Raw genomic sequence first — 18,317 nt, forward strand, 5'->3', positions numbered from 1 at the left:
TTCCTGCACTATTACAGCATGTGTAATCTGTCAGAGTGCTTTGCTTGTGCCCCAATGCCCGCCCCAAACTGAAATGGGAGGGAAAGTGGAGGCAGAGTGTTTTTTCAGAGAGAGCATTTGACTGCAGAACTCAAGCCACTTATTTCTGCTAGTCCATTAGATGTATCATTAAGTATCAGAAAAATGCTCAAGCATTACATATGTTTTGGCCTGATGAGACTGTAGGGGACAGAAAACTTGAGTCACATTTTATTTTTAATTATTAAATGAGTGCTTGGAGATTGGTTTAGGGTAGCAAATTTTAGAAGTAAGCACCTGTGAATGACAGTCTGCAACTGTAGACAAAGCCTCAGAAGACATGGAAAAGCTGAAGTACTCAATGCTTTCTTTGCCTCTGTATTCACGGACAAGGTCGGCTCCTGGACTTCTGTGCTAAATGACGCAAGATGGGATGAAGATGGACAGTCCGTGGTGGAAAGAACAGGATAGGAACTATTTAGAAAAGCTAAACGTACACAAATCCATGGGTCCGGACTTAATGCATCTGAGAGAACTGAGGGAGTTGGCAAATGTCATTGAGGAGTCTTTGGCTATTATCTTTGAAAAGTCGTGGAGATCGGGAGAAATCCTGGATGACTGGAAAAAGGCAAATGTAGTGCCCATCTTCAAAAAAGGGAAGAAGGACGATCCAGGGACCTATAGGCTGGTCAGTCTTACCTCAGTTCCTGGAAAAATCATGGAAGGGATTCTTAAGGAATCCATTTTGAGGCACTTGAATGAGAGGAAAGTGATTAGGAATAGTCAGCATGGATTCACAAAGGGCAAGTCGTGCCTGACCAATCTGATTAGCTTCTATGATGAGGTAACTAGCTTGGTGGACATGGGAAAGTCAGTGGATGTTATATACCTTGACTTTAGCAAGGCTTTTGATACGGTCTTCCACAATATTCTTGCCAGCAAGTTAGGGGAATGTGGATTGGATAAATGGACAGCAAGATGGCTAGAAAGATGGCTAGAAGGCCGGGCCCAGCGGGTAGTGATCAATGGCTCAATGTCAGGATGGCGGTCGGTTTCTAGTGGAGTCCCCAAGGTTCAGTTCTAGGACCGGTTTTGTTCAATATCTTTATTAATGATCTGGATGAGGGGATGGATTGCACCCTCAGCAAGTTTGCAGATGACACTAAGCTGGGGGGAGAGGTAGATACACTTAAGGGAAGAAATAGGGTCCAGAGTGACTTACACAAATTGGAGGATTGGGCCACAAGAAATCTGATGAGGTTCAACAAGGACAAGTGTAGAGTCCTGCACTTGCGACAGAAGAATCCCAAGCATAGTTACAAGCTGGGGTCCAACCAGTTAAGTAGTAGTTCTGCAGAAAAGGACCTGGGGGTTACAGTGGATGAGAAGCTGGAAATGAGTCAACAGTGTGCCCTTGTAGCCAAGAAGGCTAATGGCATATTAGATTGCATTAAGAGGAGCATTGCCAGCAAATCCAGAGATGTCATTATTCCCCTTTATTCGGCTTTGGTGAGGCCACATCTGGAGTATTATGTCCAGTTCTGGGCCCCCCCCCCTACAAAAAGGATGTGGACACATTGTAGAGGGTCCAGTGGAGGGCAACCAAAATGATTAGGGGGCTGAAGCATATGACTTATGAGGAGAGGCTGAGGGACTTGGGTCTGTTTAGTCTGCAGAAGCGAAGAGTGAGGGGGCATTTGATAGCAGCCTTCAACTTCCTGAAGGGAGGATCCAAAGAGGATGGAGAGAGGCTGTTCTCAGTAGTGACAGACGGCGGAACAAGGAACAATGGTCTCAAGTTGTGGTGGGAGAGGTCCAGGTTGGATATTAGGACAAACTATTTCACTAGGAGGGTGGTGAAGCAGTGGAAGGGTTACCTAGGGAAGTAGTGGAGTCTCCATCCCTAGAGGTGTTTAAGTCTCGGCTTGACAAAGCCCTGGCCGGGTTGATTTAGTTGGAATTAGTCCTGCGTAGAGCAAGGGGCTGGACTTGATGACCTTCTGAGGTCTCTTCCAGTTCTATGAACAGAGATGGGGAAGGACAAGAAACAAGTGGCAGAAGTAGTAATGGCTTAAAGGGAACAGATTTTTCATTTGAGTGATGACTGACAATTATATTGAACAGATAACTAAACATTTAAAAATCTCAGAGGGGTAGCCATGTTACTCTGTAACTAAAAAAAACCAACAATGGTCCTGTAGCACCTTAAAGACTAATAAAAATATATAAATAGTATCATAAGCTTTAGTGGGCACAACCCACTTCTTCAGTTGACAAATATGGAGCAAGTGGCACAGAGTTTGAAATATAAAACAGAAAAAAAGGGAGAGGGAGAGGAGAAAGAAAGGGAAAAAAATCTGTCAATTAAAGTGTCTGTGTTAAATGAGGCTAAAAGAGTAGGCTTTAAGTGCCTGATAATTAGCCTTTGATGTCATTTGGGTGTTGAATATAATAGCCCATCCAGTTCATATCTTTATTCAGGCCATGCGAGATAGTATCTAATTTGCATACGAAGGCTAGTTCAGCAGATTCTCTCTCTAGTTCAGTGTTTCCCAATTTTATTTGGCCATGGAACCTCTAGGGTTTCCTTAAAAAAAGGCCCCCAGCACAATTTGTCAAGGGAAAAAAGCCCCAACGCAAAAAAGCTCTGTCTCTAAGAGGAGGCGGAGGAGTGCCAGCTCCTCACGGAACCCTTACTTTTGCTTCACGGAACCTTGCGGTTCACAATTGGGAAATACTGCTCTAGTTGACTCCTGAAATTGCGTTGTAAGAGAATAGCCACCTTTAAATCCATTATGACTACCCGGGCAAGTTGAAATGTTCTCAGGTTTCTGTGTGCTACTATTTTGAGTATCTGATTCACGTCCATTAATTCTTTGTCATAGAGACTGTTCAGTTTGGTCAGTATCCATGGCAGAGGGGCATTGTTGGCACTTGATGGCATAAATAATATTAGTGGATGTACAGTTGTATGAATCTCTGATGTGGTGACTTATGTGATTAGATCCTGTGATGTCACTTGTGTAGATTGGCACCGGGGTTTAGTGTAAGGGTGGTGTGACATGAAATAGCTGGAAAGAATTTGTTTCAAGTTAGGGGGTTGTCTGTAGGTGAGGATTGGCCTTTTCCCCCATGGCCTGTGAGAGAGAGGGATCATTTTCCAGGATAGGCTGTAGATTGTTAACGATGTGCTGGTGGGGTTCAAGTTGGGGGCTGAAGGTGATGACCATTGATGTTCAGTTATTTTGTTTGTTGGGTGTATCTTGAAAAAGCTGATGCCTGGGTACTCGTCTGGCTCTGTCAGTGTGTTTTTTCACTTCCCTGGGTGAGAATTTAAGTTTTTAGGAATACCTGATAGAGAGCCTGTAGGTGTTTGTCTCTGTGGAACTGAAGCAAATGCAGTTATAGCCTGGGGCCTGGCTGCAAGCAATGGATCGAGTAACGTGTCCTGGATGAAAGCTAGAGGTATATAGCTACTGACCATTATTCTCACCTACATGCCTCTAGCTTTCGTATAGGAAATACATTAAGAAAATTGAGATAAAAGTCAGGTGCCCAAGGAAAGTAAGGAGCAAATTTGTCAGTGAAGATAATTAACTACTGGAACAATTTACCAAAAGTCATGGTGGAATCCCCACTCATCACTGGCAATTTTAAAATCAAGCATGGATGTTTTCCTAAAATATATGCTCTGGAAACTATTTTGGGGGAAGTTCTATGGCCTGTATTATGCAGGAAGTCAGACTAGATGATCACAATGGTCCCTTCTGGCCTTTGGATCTATGAAAAAAAGGCAAGTGTTAGAATTAAGATTAGCTGTGCATTATAAAACAGTCTTTAATTACATGGTCATATATTCCCTGCTTTTGCATATCCATAAGTCCCTGCCTTATTCAGTACACAGGACTGATTGTGCTCACTTAATGAGAAGCTACTCTATATTTCATGTTGTACGTATTTGCTGCTCCTCATTCAAGTTCTTTTCTGAATACAGAATTAACTTCATGGCTTTTATATGAATATCATCTCTAGTCTGAGTACTTCACAAACACTAATGCAGGGGTGGCCAACCATGTGGCTCTTCACTTAAAGAAATGCGGCTCTTGGTAGCTCTGCACATGCGCCCCAGCACCTGAAGGGAGAAGTGTACGGCGGTGGCAGAGGCTCCAGGCATTGGGTTAGAGCGGGGAGGTGAGATGGGGGAGGAGGGAGTGGAGAGAAGCTGGGAGTGCCTGGCTCTGGGGGAGGAGTGGGTGCATTGGGTTAGAGCCAGGGGGCTGGGAGTGCCTGGTTCTGGGGGAGAGGAGGCTGAAGCACCTTAAACTCAAAGTCTTCATGGACGCAGAAAAAGGCAGCCAACACAGATGTCGTATTTAAATTCCAGGGCAAAAAAAGAATCAGCATGTACCTCGTTTACACTTTGTTTCTTTAAAGAAAATGCGGGGGCTACGTCTTCACTGGCACGTTCTCACACAAAAACTCTTTTGCAGAAGAGTTCTTCTGCAATACCTCTCCCCAGAAGAGAGCGTCTACACTGGCATGTGCTTTTGTGCAAGAGCATCCATGCCAGTGTAGACGCTCTCTTGTGCAAGAAAGCTCTGATGGCCACTTTAACCATAGGGCTTTCTTGTGCAAGAAATTCATGTTGCCTGTCTCTACTGGCCTCTTCTGGAAGAGCTTTTGTGCAAGAGGGCTTATTCCTGAGTGGGAGCGTCAGAGTTCTTGCGCAAGAAGCCCTGATTTTATACATCAGAACGTCAGTTTCCTTGCGCAAGAACACACGGCCACTGTAGACAGGCAGCAAGATTTTGCTCAAGAGCGGCTGCTTTTGTGCAAGATTGCATCAGTGTAGACACAGCCAAAGGCTATTGTTTGCCAGGCTGAAGCAATTATTCTGAGATGCGAGTCTCTCCCCTTATCGTTTTTGAACCTGTCATATTTGCAGTCTGGGACAGACCTGAATTTTTAGAACTGTAAAAAAGCCAAAATCTTCATAAGTAAATAAATAAATAAACGAGGAAACCATACCAGAGATCAACAAGATGGACTGAAACAGGCACTTCAGATTGTGCTAGTTTACATCTTAGTTCAGTTTAATTTTAAAAAACTCACAGGATGCAATAGGGCAGTAGTGTTGAATTTAAAATACATGATGGAGATGCTTTTTTTTTTTTTTTTTTTTTTTAAAGTGTGAGAATATTACTGTATTTGTAAAGGATTTTTTTTTAATTTGATGTTTTTGTTCCTTGTCAAGTTCTCTGAAGATCTATGGACTGGCTGCGAATTTAAGTGACTAGAGACATTTTTATTGGTTTGTGTCTGAAATGTCCTGTAATGTTATTTTTATCACTACATTTTGTGTATTCTGTCTATATATAGAAATATAATACATGGCTCTTCACAATCTATCTACAGCTATTTTGGCTCTTCATCTCTGACTGATTGGTCACCCCTGCACTAAAGCATCGATCGTCACAACAGATCAAGAGTATTCACTAATTTTGGATGCCAAGTTTGAAAAGTGATTAGGATCTGGTTTTTTCAGAGTATTTAGCTGTTTATACTTTCAAATACATGCCCACTGACTTCAGTTGCAACTGTGAGTATTCAAAATTCTGAAAATCAGATCCCAGGGTTTCAAATCAGGCATCCAGAAAATAAGGAAAACACAATCAGTGGCCACCTATGAAAAGTTTAAGTGACTTGCCCAGTCTCACACAGGAACTCAGACAGAGATAGGGACAGAATCCAAGTCTTTAAGACAGCATTCAACTAACTGCCTAAGCCATAAGATCTTCCTTTTTCTCCCTGTAATCCCCCTGTCCCCCTCCATTCACTATACACCTTCCAATGTCTACAAGGAGTGACTTAAATGACAAATAGTCTGGTAGCACTTTAAAGACTAACAAAACACATAGATGGTAGCATGAGCTTTCGTGGGCACAGCCCACTTCTTCAGATAACCGGAGTGTTGGATGTCCATAACAAAAAATAAATGCCTGTAGCTTTCATCGCAGATACATTTCTCAATCTACTGTATACAGCCAAGCCCTAAAATACAACTGGATTTGCTCTAATCCCACAGACAGAGACAAACACCTACAGGATCTATACAGAGCAGTGTTTCCCAAATGGTGTTCTGCGGAACCTAGGGGTTCTTCGAAGCGAACATAAGGGTTCTGTGAGAAAATTCTATTATAACAACATTTTATGATTTAAAAAATAATATTTTTGTACACATTAAATGTGATTTTTGTTTTTAATTATGTGCAATTAAACTAATCGTAGATCTCATGACCTTGTTTAGCATTTGTTTATTATCCTTACTTATTTGTGGTCTACTTATTCAGCTCCATATCTAAGACTGTTATTAGGGGTTCCACAAAATTATTTCAAGTTTAAAAGGGTTCCGTGGCCAAATGAAACTGTGAAACACTGATACAGAGCATTCCTAAAACTGAAATACCCACCAGGAAAAGTGAAAAAACAGATTGACAGAGCCAGAAAAATACCCAGACATGAACTGCTTCAAGACAGACCCAAAAGAGAAAACACAGAATTCCACTTGTCATTATCTACAGTCCACAACTTAAACCCCTCCAACACATTATCCACAATCTATAACCTATCTTGGAAAATGATCCCTCACTCTCAAAGGCCTTAGGGGAAAAAGGCCTATTCTCACGTCAGACAACCCCCTAATCTGAAAATCCTTTCCAGTAACCACACTACACAGCTACATCATAAGCATCCAAGAACCAACCTCTGCAATCAACCGTGATGCCAACTCTGCCCACACATCTATACAAGCAATTTCATCACTGGATCCAACCACATCAGCCACCAAATCAGAGGCTCATTTAACTGCACATCCAGTAATGTGATCTATGCCATCAAAGCCCCACTGCGATATATACTGGACAACTGGACAGTCCCTATGGGAAAAAAATAATGGACACGAATCAGATATCTGAAAAGGCAACACAAAAACCTGTTGAGGAACAGTTTAACCTCCCTAGATACTCATTAAGGGATCTCTAAGTTGCTGTTTTGTTTCAGACCAATTCCACAAGCCATGAGAACATAACATAAGAACGGCCGTACTGGGTCAGACCAAAGGTCCATCTAGCCCAGTAGCCTGTCTGCCAACAGTGGCCAGCACCAGGTGCCCCAGAAGGGGTGGACAACGATCAAGCAATTTGTCTCCTGCCATCCTTCTCCAGCCTCTGACAAACAGAGGCCAGGGACACCATTTCTACCCCCTGGCTAATAGCCTTTTATGGACCTAACCTCCATGAAATTATCTAGCTTCTCTTTAAATTCTGTTATAGTCCTAGCCTTCACAGCCTCCTCTGGTAAGGAGTTCCACAGGTTGGCTATGCGCTGTGTGAAGAACTACTTTCTTTTATTAGTTTTAAATACACAGGGAAGTATTGGAACTCCACTTCATTCTCAAGTTTAACTCTCATGCTAATGGTTTAAATTGCTAAATTGGTTGGCTTGCACATTATCAACCAACCAACGGACAAAGGTGCCAATGGTTCTTGATGTCGCTGTAGAATCTGGTGTTAGTACTCTTCCTTTCCTAGTGCAAACTAATGGTTCTTATCAGTCTCTTAACGATTTAGTCTTTTAGATGCTAATAGACTATTTATTGTTTTTTAAGTTTTTCCTGTTACAGGCTGGCTCAGCTAACCCTTTGAAATGTATCTACCCAATGTCCTCCTCCCCCCGCCAATTTTTTTCCTCTCCCCTCTCCCTCCTTTATTCTTGGTTCTGGACTTCCAACACTCCGGTCATCTGAAGAAATGGGCTGTGCCCACGAAAGCTCATGATACCATCTACATGTTTTGTTAGTCTATAAAGTGCTACCAGACCATTTGTTGTTTAAGTTTTTCGTGTTACAGACTAACTCAGCTGTCCCTCTTAAACTACAAGAATCAAGACAACGGTCCTATAGACAACAGCCTCTTAATGCGACACTGATTAACTCCATGAGTATTGTCCATCCCATGCACAGAATAGGGCAGGAAACCTAAGGAAAAGACAGTATGTGATCGTGTAATTAAAGACTATCATAATGCCCACACAAGGGTGACAAATTAAAGTTGTACAGGCAGTTCTTAATTCCAGTATTTACTAAGTTCTGAGTGCTTGACTTTACAACCATAACGTTTTAATGTAGTTTTTATGGATGTTATTTCCTAGGTTTTTAAAAAGTAAACCAACCCCCACCCACCAAATTCTGTCTTGTGGAAACATACTGATTTTTACATGAGTCAACTAAAAAGGTACTAACCCTGCTGATCCACAACACAGAACTCAGCTTCTCACTTTGCTCAACAGCACATAGTAGTAGTATGTTGCTGTCCTCTATGTAGGAATGTAGGCTAGGCATGTTTTACCATTGGATTCCTGTGAACAAAAGTATCTCTGTATTCGCGCCCTACACCACAGGCAGAGAACCATTGGTGGGAAGCCACACACAACTTGGCTTTAAGTTGTCTGAGTGGGAGGGGCCAGGGGATTGGAGCACTTTCCTGGCGCAGCTCCCATGGGGGGGGGGGGGGAGGGGAGAAAGCGGGTGCACTCATTAGCCACAATTTCCGGCCAGTGGGAGTGATGGAGGTGGAGCCTGCAAGAGCTTCCCTATACGACTGTCCCCCCAGCAGGGGTGGAGGAGACGGAGGGGCGAGGAACGGTAGCACGCAGAGCAGCTTCCTTCTCCTTGCTAGGCAAAGTCTGCCTTACATACTATCATCATAATCTTGATACAAAATATGTCTTGTCAGTCATTATTTGGAAACTAACAGCTTGCTGCTCAATATTATGCACATAAAGTTATAAACTCCTTCTGCATGATGAAGTGTTAGCACATGTTCAAAACCACGCAGCCCTGACCCGTCAAAACTTGGTACACAGTTCTATCCTAAACAAAGACATGCAAATTCAAGTAAATACACATTCAAGTAGTAAACATCCCATGAGCCAACTAGAGGGGGAAGTGGCAGGACCCAGGTATACTTGGGAAGAAGAGCATGCAGCCATCTTCAGACTCCATGTTGCCTTCGTTAGTGCTCAAACTTTGCTTTAATGGGTAATCCTTGAAAGAATCTAATTAAAAATGGTGGCTCGATTACAAAACTGAAGGACAAAAACACTCCAAGGCCGTGGTCACCAACAGGTTAATCGCAATCGACTGGTCGATCGCGAGGCCTCGATCGGTCGATCATGAGGCATCCTGTCCCTCCCATCCCCGAGAAGCCCCACTACCTACCTCAAGTGAAAATGGAGGTAGTGTAGGCTTCCCGGGGATGGACAGAAGTCCCGCAGCTTAGCGCCACTTCCAGAAGTAGCACTAGCTGCTCTGCTGGGTGTACTGCGGGAGGGAGCATCGGCTCTCTGCACTGTACAGGAGGGGTAAGTCAGCTCCAGGGGAGGCGCGCGCACGTGCGTGGGGCGGTCGGCCCTGGGGCAGGCGCGCGCGGGGTTTCCCTGCACCAGGGGGTGGGGGTGGGGGGTGTCGGCCATCGGCCCCGGAGCAGGCACGCGCTTGTTTCCCTCTTGGGGGATGGGGAGGGAATCCTGGGAGGAGGCAGATACAGGGGACTCTCTGCCTCCACTGGCACCCCACTCCCCAGCCACAGAACTCTGTCCCCACTCCCCTGTCTCCAGCCACAGAATTCTGTCCCCACTCCCCGAACTGTCCCCACTCCCCTGTTCCCAGCTACAGAACTCTGTCCTTATTCCTGTCACCCTATTCCTGGCACCTTGTCCCCTGCTGCAGAACCCCATCCTCTGCCCTCCCAGCACCCTGTTCCCTCTTCCCTGCCCCCTGCCACAGAACTCTGTCCCCACAAAAGGTATAATTATAAATGCTTCATTTTAGATTTAAATAGCATGAATAAAAAACAGACCATTTATTTCATAACTATAAACACGTAATTTTAATTTTATAAATCGCATAATTTAAAAATAAACTGTTTATCAGAGTGTGTAAGTAAGCGCTGGGGATAGCAAGTGATGGACAGGAGGAGACTAGAGAGGGTGGGGGTTCAAGGAAGGGGCGGGGTGATAGATCTTCGCCTGTTTGGAGATTTAAAAAGTGATCTTGGGAGTAAAAAGGTTGGCGATCACTGCTCCAAAGCTTCCTTTGCTCTCACCTAAGGAGACAAAGGAACCAACCCCTGGACTCTGGGGGAGATCCTGATCTGAGAACTTGGTCAGCCATGTTACTGGGAACATGTAGCAAGGATTTTACTGTAAACCAAGTCTACCTTTAAGTTTTAGCTCACAAAAAGCATTTTATCTCTATTTCTCTTGTAATTATTTCTGACTTTGATACCTCATATTTGTACTCACTTGAAATCTCTTGAAAAATAAAAAAGTTTGTTTAGTTACCATCTAAACAAATCCAATGTCATGTTTCAGCTGAGCAGTCTGGTAACTCCAGTTATAAGTAGTAAACTGTTGACTATTGAGCCCTCAACAAAGGAAACAGACATGTAATATCTGAAAAGAGGGCTGTACAATGCAGAACACAGATTTTTGGAGAAAACTTGGGAAGAGGAGCATGTTGGGGTCACCTGCAAATAGTAACCAAGGCTTCTAGAATCCTGTAGGGATGTGAATAGGTAACCAGTCAACTGGCAGCCCTCCTGGGGCTGGAAATTAAACATGTTTAACCAGTTCACTGATTAAATGGGATTTTACATCGCTAGGAGCTTGTTGCTAACTAGCTGCTGGGGTCAGAACTGCTGGGCCAAGGCTGTTCCTACACAAAAGGTGGGCAATAATTTTTGATGGGGCACACTCCAAGAATTTGGGAAGTGGTCAAAGGCTGCACTCTTCCATGATATTAATGGAACTCTGGGTAGAGGACTGGGGTGGAGGAGGAAGTTTAGGGTCTGGGAAAGTGTATGGGTGGAAGAGGAGCTTATGACCTGGGGCACGGGTGCACGAGAGGCTGAAGGGGTTTGGGTTGTGACCTGGGGAAGGGATTAGGAAGTGGGGATGCAGAGTTTGGGTTACATGGGGTAGGGGTGCAAGAGGGAGGGCAGAGAGTTGTGGAGAGTGAATGGCCCAGGTGTCAGAAGCAGACTGTGGCTGGGAGGTGCTTATCTAGGAGTCTCCCGACCAGCAGTCCAGTGGGACCCTTAAGTTGCCTCCCTACCTTCTACACTCCTGCATGCTGCTCAGAGTGGCCAGCTGCAGGGGCCATGTGCCTCTCTGAGTGGCATGAGCCCCAGAGGGGTGGGGAGACCTTTGCATGTTGCCTGACCTGCAAACACTGCCCAGGCAACTCCTATTGCCTGGTTTCTGGCCAACAGGAGCTACGAGATTGTGCTGAGGGCTACGATAGCACATGAAACCTCCACCCTGCTGAGCTCACAGCCCCCTCAGCTAGCTGCTCTGGGCAGTTTGCAGAGGGAGGGAGCTGCTTGAGGCTCCTGCTGAGCAGCGGGTCGATTGAACTTTACCAGCCCCCTACACTCAGCGTGTGGCCTGCACAGTGGTGGGATGTTTCTGAGTAGCCCCGGTTGTGATGGAATCTACAACAGCAAAACACTGTAAGGCACCTAAGGGTGTGTCTAGACTACAGGGTTTTGTTGATAAAAGTGGACTTTTGTCAATAAAACTATACCTGCGTCTACACTGCCGCTGAGTTCTGTCAACATGTCGACAGAACTCAGCAGTTTTGTCAACGGCTCTAAACCTCATTCTACAAGGAATAATGCCTTTTGTTGACAGAGTTCTGTCGACAGAAGGCGTTATTGCATCTATGCTGTCCTTTGTGTCTACACTCATGTTGACAGAGCGGCTTGCTTTGTCGACAGAACTGGGTGTAGTCTAGACTCTCTTTGTTGACAGAAGCTTTGTCAACAGTATCTGTTGACAAAACTTCTGTCAACAAAAGCCTGTAGTCTAGACATATCCTAAGATTGCAGGACAGGCAGAAAGAACTGCTCATTGTTCTGGACTGTACGTCGGAATGGGACAGTTCCACAGTTACTTGCTGACAGAGGAACACCAAGACCCAGGAATCCTGGGTTCTATTTCAGGTTTTGAGAGAGACAGACAAAGACAGACTGACTCACTGTTCTGTCCTGTTCCCTGCCCCAGGCTTGCTTTTCTTCCAGTACTTCTCACTCCCTGGCTTGTCATTTAAGTCCCCCAAATGCTTTCTCCCCGCTTCTCAACACCCCTATTCCCAATCCTCTGCATTCTAGGCAGGCAGCATCCTTCTCCTCATTGCCTGGGTAACCGTGGGGAAGAGGTTGGGTAGTGAAAGCAAGTAATCCTCCTGCTCAGTTCCTGTACCTCATGCCAGCAGCCCTTTGCTATAGGAATGAACAGCAAGGTAAGTCCCACTCAGCCTTACACAGCATACCTAATGCAGATGAAATCAGAATTTAGTTCCCAAATACATTTCTACTGAACTTGTACAAACTGATTTTTAGAGGCTCATTACTTGATCAAAGATGGGCAAATATTCACAGGGAAGGCAAAAGGCACATGGATGACTCCAGGGTGATCTGTGCGCCAACTTTCAAGTCCTTGCTAGAAAGCAGGGAATTTTGAGGCCATGGCCTAAAGATTAAGAAACTGAAAACAGAATCCTATAATGGGACAACATTAACTACAGGTTGAACCTCTCTAATCCAAAATTCTCTCATTGAGAAATGTCATCCAGCACAATTTTAGTTAGCTGGATGTCCACTTTTCATGGGTGTGGCCAAGTTTCCTGAGGTCCCATAAAGTTTGTTTACAGCCATCTATCCTAGCTCTCAGTGTTCTGTTATTTAGCTCTTATTTACCCTAATTTATCCCTTACTGTACTGTTAGAGGACATTTATCAGTGGAAGTGATGCTAGACAATATTGACCTCCCATGGTCCAGAAAATTCTCTCGTTTGGAACCGGTGAGGTCGTTTGGAACCTGCAGAGGCTCCAGGTGCAGCTCCCATGGATCCACAGGCCCGAACCCTGCAGCCTCCACTGGCCACAGTTCTTCATTACTGATCAATGGGAGCTGCAAGAGCAGCGACTGAAGGCAAGGAGAGCCCTGTAGGGAGAGGACCTGGCAGGAATTTGCCTTCCTCCTACTTATTTCCTGTGGTTCCCTCCACCCGGATTACAGAGGTTCAACCTGTTTAAGCATTGCTAACTAGGCCACCTATAATACAGCATCTTTAAAGATCAGAGGGGTAGCCGTGTTAGTCTGAATCTGCAAAAGCAGCAAGGAGTCTTGTGGCACCTTATAGACTAACTGAAGTGTTGGAGCATAAGCTTTCGTGGGCAAAGACCCACTTGGAGCATAAGCTTTCGTGGGCAAAGACCCACTTTGTCAGATGCATGCATCTGTCCAAGTGGGTCTTTGCCCATGAAAGCTTATGCTCCAACACTTCAGTTAGTCTATAAAGGTGCCACAGGACTCCTCGCTGCTTTTGCATCTTTAAAGAGATACTCAGTTAACACATTGAAAATTCAAACAAGACATATATAATGTGTCCTCACAAGTTGCATTTAATTATGTTGCCACTGAGCTGCCACATTCAAGTCAATATTTTCCTTAAATTCAATTATCATGCACACCTTTACCTTATTGATTTGACAATGCAGGCTTTGCAAAATCGGTGTCCACATGGTGTCTGCACTGCTTCACGTAGAGCCATCAAACAGATGGGACATTCATATTTATTTTCCAAGGGGGGATCAAAGTCCACATCATATCCTTGAATCTCCTCTGTGAAGGAGTTTGGAAGGTTTCCAGTTCCACTGCTGACAGAGACACTTATGCTGTCTTCTTTAGCTCCAGCACAGCATGCACTAGCCATGGCTGCACAGCAGCCAGACTCTAGTTCTTTGGCTCTATAGCTGTTGTCACTGTGTAGCAAGCTCATAGTAATGAGCTGAATATTCAGCTGATGCTCTGAAAGAACAAAGAATTATATGTTAAATCAAGTATTTTAATAACTGGGTTTCCAAGTCCATTCTCCCTCCCACACTCAGCCCTCATCTTGAACATAAGGAGGTGGAGATGGCTCCTGAAAAGTAAAACCTTCAGCAAAGGACTACTTTTTCCACAGACTTAACGTCCCTTCTATTCCACATTGAAATCTTGCAGCCTGGAGGGGAGAAGCAGCCTTAAGATCTATTAACCACTCTTGCAGTATGCGCCATCTCTGATTTGTCATCGTATTTCCATCTCACAAGAAAACATCTTCTATTAGAAAGATTCTCCAATATTATTTACCCACCAGAACACCTGCTGAGATAGTCTGTATGAAAAACGTTGTACAAAACATTTATTGTACAAAACAAACTCAGCTTCACATTTTGTGCCACTAAGTCATATTTGACATTTTTAGGAAAGTAGGTCTTGTGGTTTAGGTTTCAAATAATTTGATACAAGTATTCTGGATGAACATCAGTGAATAAAATTGGAGTACAAGAAACTTAAAGTAGATGCTCAGCTGCAAATGCGAGTCAAATACTGTTGCTGATATAAAAATCTTATCAGCACTGCAACATTTTCAATTTAGTCAGACTCTACAAAACATGAGATAAGGGTCAAATTTCTGCAGTACCATCTGTAAAGGTTAGACACAAACTAATAGTACTCTAAAATGTTTTCCTGATCTCCTGTACCTCCTCCAATATAGCTGGAAAAGACAGCATCAAAACAGGAAATTAATCCCATTTACCTGCAGAAGGGAGAATGTTGTTAGCAAAATTAGTTTTTCAAATGCTGCTCTCAGACACATTGAACTCATATCAATAAAGCTGATAAAGGCTAGTTTCTAGTGTTCAAAGCTTTAGGAACACTGCCAACTCTTCTCTGTATTCATCATTGAATTCTATTTCTTTAAAGCCCTCCTGTCCTTTTTAACAATACTTTTGCAAGCCTGGTGCAAAGAGACTCTTTCCAATTTTGTCATTTATTATTTCTCAAAGATAGATTTTCTTCTTGTACATGAAACCGATGCTGGTTGGGTCACTGTGAAGTTAGTTTTGTTATTTTTTTTATTGTCACTTTGCCTAAGGATATAAAATCCACAGAAGCATGGCATAGTGAGTGTAGCTAGACATTTTTTAAAAAAATAAATAAATTGAGAAGTCAAGCATTCAAAGGCTAGGGCATGCCAGAATTAATGTTGCCTGTGTGACCTTAATTTAGCTTCAGTTACACATTTATTTATTTATTTGGACCCCTGCCTCAGTCAACACAAAAGACTGACGTGCTGGAAGTTAATCGGAGTAGCATACAGAGTGAGGCTGTTGTCTGTATGGTCCCTGTCTCACTGACTGCAGAAGCTGGAAGGTTAATGATGAACACAGCAAGGGACTGCAGAAAAAGACAGGATGATTTTATGATTAAGGAAGTTAAATGCCATCCTAGAGGACATCCCTGCCTCTATCAACATTCCTATGCAAAAGACACTTAAACCAAAATGTTAAGAAGTGGCCACTGATTGTGTGTCCATTTTTGAGAGGCCAATATGAGACACCTGGGGAAGTAGAGAGGGCTCACAAATCTAACTGAGGCAGATTGGAACTGTGCATTGAACACAAAAGTACTACAGAAATGCTACCAAAAAAGGCATCTATTAATGACAAATGTTAGGCAAGCTAAAACACAGCAATCGATGACATTACAAACACCATCTTTAACAGGATCAGAAGCATAATTTTGGCCAACTTAAAAGTTTCTAAAGGTCAAATCTATTATATTATGAAAGAGTCAAGTTCCCATGGTTGGGTCACTTAGGAATAGACTGGAAATGGCTTCATGGGATACATTTTATGAAATAATCAGTCTCTGGCATAGGGAATGCATAGAAAAAATTAATAGGGCTGTCCATTCCTCATAGCTAATTTCTAGTCACTCTACTTATACTATTTAGTTGTCAGCAGGAGGACTGAAGGGGATCAACCACCTTCTCAGTGTAGTTTGAGTGGTAGAATTTTAACATCAATTAATTCTGAGATGCATCATTTTTAGGATAGACTACATGGAATATTATATCACAGTAAATGGTTTACAGATTTAATTAATAAACTGCACAATGATTTTGGGTTCAGGCTGCTAGAAAACTGCAACCTCTCTCCCCCTCAGTCATATATACACACTCACACATATACATACTTCAACTTAGCATGTAGGATCTACTGGGATGCTCAAGTTAAGAGCCACTGGATTTGTAAGATTAGGGTTGGGGGTTCACAGAAGGCCTTTCTCTGGAATTTTCCATCACTGCTTTGACAGTTGGAATTTGCTGAACCCAAAGGCACCAAGTTTAATCTAGCCACTCAGTCAGTTGCCTGAAAAGCTAGGCAAGGCCAAGTTGTCAGGATGGGGTATGTAGTTCTTAAGTTTGAGACTGTCTGTTTTGTATGCTTTATATTTTGTACAGGTGTGCTGAGGTGCTGACAGGCAGATTCCTCTAAAAGGGACTACAGGCAGTCCCCGGGTTACGTACAAGATAGGGACTGTAGGTTTGTTCTTAAGTTGAATCTGTATGTAAGTCGGAACTGGCATCCAGGTTCAGCCACTGCTGAAACTGATCAGCGGCTGATTCCAGGAAGCCCGGGGCAGGGGCTTCCTGTAGTCAGCCACTGGTCAGTTTCAGCAGTGGCTGACTTGGGGACGCCTGGGGCAGAGCAGCTGGGGTGCTGCTGGGTTGGTCCAGTAGCGCCGCCGCTCCTCGGTGCTACTGAACCACCCAGCAGCACCCAAGCTGCTCTGCTCCAGGCGCCCTGATTGAGCCGCTGCTGAAACTGACCAGCAGTGGCTGAATCAGGACGCCTGGGGCAGAGCAGCTGGGGCGCTGCCGGTTGGTCCTGTAGCGCCGCTCTGGGCTGTACCACAGGCGTCCGGAGCAAAGCCGCGAAGCACGGGGGCAGCGGGACAGCCCAGACGCGCCATGGCTGTCCTGCTGCCCTCGGACTCCGCGGCTTTGCTCTGCTTTGCTCCCCCTCTCCCTGGTCTGCAGGGGACGGGGAGAAAAGCCGCGGAACACGCGTGCAGCCCAGACGCGTCTGGGCTGCCCGCGTGTTCCGCCGCTTTGCTCCCCGTCTCCCTGGTCTGCAGACCAGGGAGACGGGGAGCAAAGCAGAGCAAAGCGGCGGAGCACGCGGGCAGCGGACAGCCCAGACGCGTCTGGGCTGTCCGCTGCCCGCGTGCTCCGCCACTTTGCTTCCTCTCCCTGGTCTGCTGGAGACCAGGGAGACGGGCCCCGTTCGTAACTGCGGATCCGACATAAGTCGGATCCGTGTAACTCGGGGACTGCCTGTAGTACCAAACCCCTGGCTTCAGATACAGATAAGACCAATGGTGAGATGGATCTGTTTACAAAGATTTGTCAGTACATATTTGCAAGAGTGCAAGAGCCATTCACCTCCATGCCCCAATGAGACCTCTGTGGACTGGTCAGACATGTTTTTCTGGTACAAATCAGTACTTGTGAAGGTAGAAGGGAAAAAAAATCAGAAAACTCAAAAGGGTTTAAATTTCAGGGCTTGTCTACACTGGCAAGTTTTGCTGCCCAAACCCCCTTTTTGGCAACAAAAACCAGACAGCATTCACAATGCAACGGAACAGAAGTCGCAAAAAAACGCCCAGTTTCAGCAACAAAAAAATTCCACCTCTGAGAGGGACTTTTGTCACTTCCCCTCCCTTTACTGTTGACAATCATACAGTGTGTAGGACAGTTAGTGATGGTGGGTATAGCCGTTAAACAATTAACTGATAAGCCTAGAGTTATCAGTTAATCCAAAGAACTAGACCCAACCCCTCCCACACTTGCCTCTGATACAGGAATTCAAGAAGTCAAGCTGAAAGTAGGAAAAGAAATTGAGTAGGCTTTGTATTTTCATCACAAGTATGAGTATTCCTTCTATTTCATAGAATAGCATCTGTTAAAGACAGATCTCTTCCTTGTGATCATCATTTTATCATTCTGGAAAATCCTGTTAAAGTAGTACTTAAGGAGAGGAGGATTTTACCCAGTATAATATGAACAGTTTATTATGTACAGCACTTTACAGTTTCTACAGGAGTTTAAAGCATTACCCTTACTCCTTCTCCAACATGAATTGCTTTCCTGTGAATGAAAGCAGCTATGAATAGCTATGAACCATTCAGTCTATGGGGAAAAAAGTCATCTTAATGGATGAGTCAATGCAACCAATCAGCATCCTATTATTGCATAAAAATCCCTCATTTAAATTATACACTATTACTCCATTCTTATATATAGCCTTCCATCTGCACACCTCCAGGAGATTTATAAAAGG

The 18,317-nt window shown here is 44.2% G+C and overlaps 1 protein-coding gene across 2 annotated transcripts in view; it reads right to left on the minus strand.

Annotated features, from left to right (window-relative positions):
- TRAF6 (TNF receptor associated factor 6) overlaps positions 1–18,317 on the minus strand; it is a 49,787-nt gene that overhangs the window by 22,083 nt on the left and 9,387 nt on the right. For both annotated transcript variants that reach the window (XM_075927505.2, XM_006124469.5), the window contains exon 2: positions 13,620–13,950. In XM_075927505.2, coding sequence (XP_075783620.1) covers positions 13,620–13,921 — 302 coding nt within the window. In that variant the 5' untranslated portion in view covers positions 13,922–13,950. The remainder of the gene's footprint in view (positions 1–13,619; positions 13,951–18,317) is intronic.

This window comes from Pelodiscus sinensis, chromosome 5 (assembly GCF_052426305.1).
Source record: "Pelodiscus sinensis isolate ZL-2025 chromosome 5, ASM5242630v1, whole genome shotgun sequence".
Classification (NCBI taxonomy): Eukaryota; Metazoa; Chordata; order Testudines; family Trionychidae; genus Pelodiscus; species Pelodiscus sinensis.